Source organism: Lepidochelys kempii, chromosome 1 (assembly GCF_965140265.1).
Source record: "Lepidochelys kempii isolate rLepKem1 chromosome 1, rLepKem1.hap2, whole genome shotgun sequence".
NCBI lineage: Eukaryota > Metazoa > Chordata > Testudines > Cheloniidae > Lepidochelys > Lepidochelys kempii.
The window spans coordinates 119,462,683-119,470,204 of NC_133256.1; the positions used below are offsets into that span (position 1 = coordinate 119,462,683).

Consider the following 7,522-nt stretch of genomic DNA (forward strand, 5'->3'; position numbering starts at 1 on the left):
ATTGGTTAGTCTCTAAGGTGCCACAAGTACTCCTTTTCTTTTTGCGAATACAGACTAACACGGCTGTTACTCTGAAACCTAGAAAATTATAATCTTTCTATAGGGTTTAAAAATCATTTTATATAATTCAATTAAAATTATGTCCCTGTTATAGAATTCCATATGGTGTTTCAAAAATGTAAACAAAATATAATTCTCTATTAAATTCTAAGGAATAAAAGGTTGGAATAATTTCTTTAGCAGCCTGTTAACTTGATCCCTCTGAAATTCTGTAGGACATTTCCATAGGATGCTGATGTGAGGTGCTAATCCAGTGGGAATTGAGGGTAGTCAGCACATGGCATGATTGGTACCTTTATATTTTCCTCTAGAGTTCCATTTTAAGCCATTGGAATGGATTAGCATGTTGTTTTGTACAGTAAAACCATCATTTAAAACTGGTGTGCTATGAAGCTCTTGCAACCTAACTCTTTTCTGGTACACAGGTAGGAGACTATGTATTCGCCAGAACTGGGGGACACACAGGAAATGATTATTATATGCCTGCTGTTGTCATAGCAACACCAAAAAGAGTTGAAGCAGATGATAAACTCTACACAGTTTTGAAGTACAACAATAGGAAAGTAAGTATCCTGTGAAAGGATATGAAGTTTGCCATAGCATTATTATAATTCTGTTTTTGATGAGGCAGAAATAACTGGCCTGCCTAAAGAGCACATTGTTCCATTCACCCTCCCAGCTGACCAAAATCAAATCTAATTTTAGAGCCAGGTAATGGGCCAACATAATGGACAAACTGATGAAGAGTGTAGAATAATTTATCCTTAAATCAAACATTACTCTATTCTCCATAATCTATTTATTGGCTTTCACAGGCTCCTTACTGCAAATGTGGAGAATAAGGATTGTTTTTGATGGGATAAAATAAAACTATTTTTAGTGTGTTTTGTTACCTTTGTTTGTTGGAGATTATTATGGTAATTTTATCTTTTTTCTCATTGTGTATTATAAAGAAATTGTACTTACCATTAGGAAATTGTCATCTTGGTTTTTCAGATGCTGCTTATGGTTGCACCAAAATGTCTGTTTTCTTTATGTGTTCCTTTATTCTTAGCTGCTGCTTCTGAGGTTTAGAAGTTACTGATCTAAGCTGAATTTGATTGTGTTATTGCAGAAACACTGTATACGAAGTGGGCTTATTAAAATCAGCCAAACAAAGTATGCCTGTTCCTGCCGTTATATAAGAATGGCCCATATGGTGGATTGCCTGCTGTGAGTATGCTTGAGCTGATATATGTAAACTTTTGGTTATATGCATTCTAAAATATAGGGGGACAGAGAAGCATATTTTGTATTCACTATTGCTTTAGATTTTCCATATCTAGTACAATTACAAGTAGCTTTTAAAACTAGATCAGGGTTCATCCAGGTCGGGTGGTCCTGCACACATCACCAAGTGTGTCTGAGCCACTAAGTGTTTGGATGTGAAAGTTGTTAACTGTCTACTTCATGCTTTTGTTCACTGGCATGGAGCTGCACTGTATCAGTCTTGGAAGGACTGGTGGGAGGTGCTAGTTTGGTTCTTTTTAACAGGAAGTTCTAAGTAAGGAAATGCTGGAAGATGGATTGGAGATAGTGCTAGTGATGGGGCTGATTTTTATTTTAAGATGTGTTTTGTGATATAAACTTGTGCTTCAAATTATGAAATGTATTTAGAGTACTCAGTGTCTTATTGGACTTAAGTCTGGGGAATGGCTTGGAGAGGGTGAACTTATGTAGACCTCGACTGATGTTTGCTGGTTTGAAAAGAACATGAACTTATATTGGTTTCCAGGTAAATCCGATGAAGTGAGCTGTAGCTCACGAAAGCTTATGCTCAGATAAATTGGTTAGTCTCTAAGGTGCCACAAGTCCTCCTTTTCTTTTAGGTAAATTTGGGTTTCTGTTTGGCCTTTACACAGCCTGAGCCATGAACCCATTTGAAGTATCCCTGAGAAGTGATAGATTTCAGAGTTCATTAGCAGGCTGTGTGTTGTGTGGTAGAAACCCTGTTCTGGGCTTTAAGCGTTGAGGCAGTGGCTCCTACTCTCCCCTCTCCAAAGAAGAGGGAACATGAAATCCCTATGGAATATAATAAACCTGATCAATGAAGCAGGAGAGATTCATTCTTTTTTATGGTTTCAGATATGTTTGGGGGAAAGTGGTGACCCCCAACAAAATCCAGCCAGAGAAAGAGGAGAAACCAGATAAATCAAAGCGTTAATACTTCCCACCCAAAATCAGAACAGAATTTGTCATCCCCCTTCGTTCCTCCTTTGAAGAAGTTATTTAGGGTGGAGTGGGAAACACCCAAAGAAAAGACTCACTTAGCAATCCCTCATATTATATAGGGTTCTGGAACCCAAAGATTCCATCTTTATCTCCTCTCTGGTCAAAGCCACGGTGACGTTGCTGATAAAGAACATGGTACAGTAAAAGCTGTGTTTTCCAGCACTGTATAAACCGGAAAACTCTAGAAACCGGCATTTCGTGGTGCCGAATCTGAGCGGTGCTCACCTTGGTGGCTCCCCACAAGAAGCGACATATTCCTGCTGTTCCGCCCACAGGCGCTGCCCCTGCAGCTCCCATTGGCCACAGTCAATGGTTATAGTAATCAATAACACTTAACTCTTGTATAGCATTTTTCATTCATAGATGTCAAAGCACTTTACAGAAGAGGTTAATATAATTATCCCCATTTACAGATGGGGAAACTGGCACAGAAAGGTGAAGTGACTTTCTAAAAGTCATCCAGCTGGCCAATGACAGAGCCAAGAATAGAATCTAGGTCTTCTGAGTTCCAGTCCAGTGTCCTAACTACTAAGCCACACTGCCTGTGTCAAGGTTCCTCCCCCACTCTGAACGCTAGGGTACAGATGTGGGGACCTGCATGAAAACCTCCTAAGCTTATCTTTACCAGCTTAGGTCAAAACTTCCCCAAGGTACAAAATATTCCACCCTTTTGTCCTTGGATTGGCTGCTACCACCACCAAACAAATACTGGTTACTGGGGAAGAGCTGTTTGGAAACGTCTTTCCCCCCAAATACTTCCCAAAACCTTGCCCCCCACTTCCTGGACAAGGTTTGATAAAAAGCCTCACCAATTTGCCTAGGTGACTACAGACCCAGACCCTTGGATCTTAAGAACAATGAACAATCCTCCCAACACTTGCACCCCCCTCCCTTTCCTGGGAAATGTTGGATAAAAAGCCTCACCAATTTGCATAGGTGACCACAGACCCAAACCCTTGGATCTGAGAACAATGAAAAAGCATTCAGTTTTCTTACAAGAAGACTTTTAATAGAAATAGGAGTAAATAGAAGTAAAGAAATCCCCTCTGTAAAATCAGGATGGTAGATATCTTACAGGGTAATTAGATTCAAAACATAGAGAATCCCTCTAGGCAAAACCTTAAGTTACAAAAAAGATACACAGACAGAAATAGTTATTCTATTCAGCACAATTCTTTTCTCAGCCATTTAAAGAAATCATAATCTAACACATACCTAGCTAGATTACTTACTAAAAGTTCTAAGACTCCATTCCTGTTCTATCCCCGACAAAAGCAACATATATACAGACAGAGACCCTTTGTTTTCTCCCTCCTCCCAGCTTTTGAAAGTATCTTGTCTCCTCATTGGTCATTTTGGTCAGGTGCCAGCGAGGTTACCTTTAGCTTCTTAACCCTTTACAGGTGAGAGGAGTTTTCCTCTGGCCAGGAGGCATTTTAAAGGGGTTTACCCTTCCCTTTATATTTATGACAGCCTCCCTTAAGGCTGGTTGTTTGTCATGGATAAAATAAAGAAGATCACGGATTCCACTCAAGATTCTTATGGAATTCTGTTTTGTCTTTCCCCATAAACATCATTAATTCCATCTTTCTCTCCTTCACATCCACTCAGTCATTCACTCTGAGTTGGCTGGTCTCAGTCATCAAGCCAGCCAGCCACAACCATTCCTAAGCACCTCCATATTTTTGCTACTCACCACTCCTGTTTGCTTTGCTGTATTGAATTTTGCTTTTTAGATGAGGATGGGAAGAGAAGGGAAAATTATGTGCTGGCAATAATATTTGTTGTTGTCTTTCCTCTTCTTTCATGCTACTCATCTGTCCATCCCTCCTAAATAATCTACATTTTTATATACATATTCATAATTCTGCTGCATTTTTAGTCTGTTTTATGAACAGGTTGGAGCCTGGCTAGATCTGTCTCTTGTGGTTGAGTTTTTTCCTCCTTTTTCTTGGTAATGTAATACCTAGCTCTTAATACAGCGCTTTTCATCAGTAGATCTCAAAGTGATTTACAAAAGAGAGCAGTATCATAATCCCCATTTTACAGATGTGGAAAATGAGGCATATAGCAGTGAGGAGACTTGTCCAGGTCACCCAGCAGATGAATAGCAGAATAGGGCATTGAACCCAGGTTTTCTGAGCCCTAGTCCCTAGTGCTCTATCCACTAGGCAACACTGCCTCTTTGATAGCTGGAGCTTTACATCTCATAGAATTGTGTTTTCTAGGATGGGAGACGGTGGCCTCAGACGAACACAGTTATTAGTGCAGAATTTTCCCCTTTTGCGAGTAACACTCTCAGCTACAGTATTTTATTGTTTTCCATTAAGATATTTGTAATTGGAATAATGTTTTCATGGAAGTGTAACAATTTCTCCCATCTTATTTAACACTTTACTTTTATATCATGTAGATATGCATCCTGTCCTCTACCAGGCATTGACTAACTTAATTCAATGATTGAATCATAAAGATTCAGCACTGTCCATGACATTACTTTATGTTCATCGCTTTTTGTAGTCTAGCACACAGTATCCAATGAGTGTTTTCCTCTTTTATGAAAAACTGAGCATTAAAAATCATTAGACAGTTGTGTTTCATTAGCTGCACATTAATCAGTACTAATTCTGGCTGTGCCATTTTCACTGCTTGAATAAAGATTGTGTCAACGTTTCTATTATAGCCCCTGGCATCAAGGTGGACAATGCAGTGCATGTGTTCAATGGCCATTCAAGTATTGTATTGTATCATTTTGTCTAAATCTTAGATTTTGGGCTGTCTGGCTGGGGCAGGGACTGTCTTTGTGTTGTTTGCTTGTACAGCATATAGTACACTGAGGCCCTCATCAATGTATAATCTATTCAGGTACTTATCTGACCCTCATCCTTGTAGTATCTGAACACTAGTATCCGATTCCTGTTTGAACTCCTTAGGCACTATCACAATGGAAATACATAATAAAATAATTGTGATAAGACAATCCTACCCAAAGTGTAATTATCCATATCAAACTAAAGCGCCGGGAGCACTGAGTTTAGTTAAAGGAGTTTTTTCCTTTATATTGCTTGATTGCGTTGGCCAACTTTAGGAGCCTCTTTGATAGGTTGTAAAGAGAGTATCTACAGCATGATGTGAATTCCTGGTGGAAATTTTTTAGAATTGAGATTCTCAGAGACCAGAGGATCTTTCTTGGAAGAATACTCTCATATGATAGGCATGTGACAGCTACTGTACTGCATAGTTGCAAAATCTATAGGAAGCTTCCATGGCTCTGGTGTGGGCTGGCCTTTATTAGTTCTTTTGTTACTTCTGATAAGTTAGGTTGAGTCAGAAAACATTTGAACTCTGGCCACTTCACAAGACTACTGCCAGCACAATGAGTCTTTTTCTTATCAACACTGTGACAGGTAGGAGGTGGGGAAAGATGACATACAAAGTGTTAAAATAATAAAATAAAGATGAATGTTTTGAAATAGCATAATATACCACATTTACACACACAGATGTATATCAGTAACTCTTCTCTTCTGATTTCTAGCCCAAATGTACAGGCTGAGAAATCCATCCAGAACTCATCTCCAGAAGAAGAAGAAGAAAAGGGGAAAAAATTGAAAGAAGATGGGGGAAAAAAGAAAAAAAAAGGGAAAGTAGAGAGCAGGGAGAAGACTTCAGACTCTGATGATCTTTTATTTACCTCCAGGAAGGAAGTAAAAAACAAAGAAAAGAATTCACTGCCTAGTGACAAAGAGGAAACTGAAGGTAAAGAAGTGGGGAACGAATGATTTGATTCAAGTCATAAAATCATAACGATTAGAGATGGATCTGACCTGTTGGGTCATTTAGTCCATTCCCCTGCCACTACAGAAAGGTCCCTGCAGTATATTTTCTGGAGGTTTGTCCAGTCTAGTTTCAAATGTTGCAATGTTCCACCATTTTCATTGGGAGACTATTCCACAAACTAGCTAATTTCAGCATCAGGATGAGATTGTTTTCTTGATTTTTATCTATTTATACTAGTTATGTCCCTTGGTATCAGTCTTAAGCAAATTTCTCTACATCCTGGGTATTTACTTAGACTCTCCCGATATTTATTATGTTTACTCCTCAGTCATCATTAAGTCAAGCTATTTGTATGTTGCTCTTCTAATCTTTCCTCATAAATCAGTACTCATCTTTTGTTGCTCTTGTGTCAATTCCATCCAGTTTGTCTACATCTGGCTGGTACTGAAGTAGCATGATACTGCAGTACTGCCCAGGTTTCTCAACATCCTTGTAGAGTCACAGCTTCTTCAGAAGCCACGTCATGATTGGCTCCCTGCCGTTATATGTCTCTGAACTCCCCAGTATTCCAATTTGCAGAGGGTAAATGAACATGAGATCCCATTAGCCTCTTCTGTTACTAATTCCCTGCAGGTTGAAAGAAGGATGAATCTGAGGAGAGTGGCTATCACCTTGGCCCATCCTGGCTATGCCTTACCCAGATCTGCAGAGCCTTGGCCACCTGAGTCCCACAAAGGAGATTCTTCTAGGTGGCATGAGGTGGAACATGCTGCAGAGTCCCCTTTTTATGGCACCATTGGCTTTACCATTTATTTATTTTTTGCAAACCTCTTTGTGTCTCAGAATGGATGGAAGCGTAGGAGAACCTCTGATATTCATACAGTTAATAAAGATGTTATATAAAACTGGTCCTTACACTGATACCTACAGGATTTCTTTGGATGCATTCCCACAACTTGACACATCGTTGAGTATTGTTACTCTTTGTTTGCAGGTGTTCAGTCAGTTTTCAGTGTATATGATAGTGCTTATCATACCCAAGAAAATTTGAATTAATTTTGCAAATAAAAATTTGTGAGCCAGTGTCAAATATGTTACTAAATGCCAGACATACTGCATGTAGTTTATTCCATACATTCACTATTTATTTTAACTCTATTTAAATAATTAAATAAATAATAAAAACCCAAGTTTGCCTGTTATCATTGTTTTTCTCATGGGCCAGATCCTTGTCTGGTGTAATCTGGCATTTTACAGTAGTTGATAGTCTGGTGCTATATGTGCTGCTTATTCAGATCCCATCTTTGCAACCCTCACTCATACTGATGAGCACTTAGACAAATGCTCCTGTTTAAACCAGTGGGATTACTTGCATGAGTAAGTACTCATCAACATGAGTGAGATTGCAGAG

General features: G+C 39.0%; 1 protein-coding gene across 5 annotated transcripts in view; it reads left to right on the forward strand.

Annotated features, from left to right (window-relative positions):
* The window catches only part of VWA3B (von Willebrand factor A domain containing 3B), a 113,104-nt gene extending 105,867 nt beyond the window's left edge, over positions 1 to 7,237 (forward strand). For 4 of the 5 annotated variants that reach the window (XM_073352884.1, XM_073352910.1, XM_073352903.1 and 1 more), the window contains 4 exons: positions 486 to 623; positions 1,175 to 1,272; positions 5,870 to 6,090; positions 6,745 to 7,237. In XM_073352884.1, coding sequence (XP_073208985.1) covers positions 486 to 623; positions 1,175 to 1,272; positions 5,870 to 6,090; positions 6,745 to 6,749 — 462 coding nt within the window. In that variant the 3' untranslated portion in view covers positions 6,750 to 7,237. Of the gene's footprint in view, positions 1 to 485; positions 624 to 1,114; positions 1,273 to 5,869; positions 6,091 to 6,744 lie in introns of those variants that run through there. The other variant, XM_073352920.1, reaches the window with a different exon arrangement.
* The last annotated feature ends 285 nt before the right edge of the window (positions 7,238 to 7,522 follow it).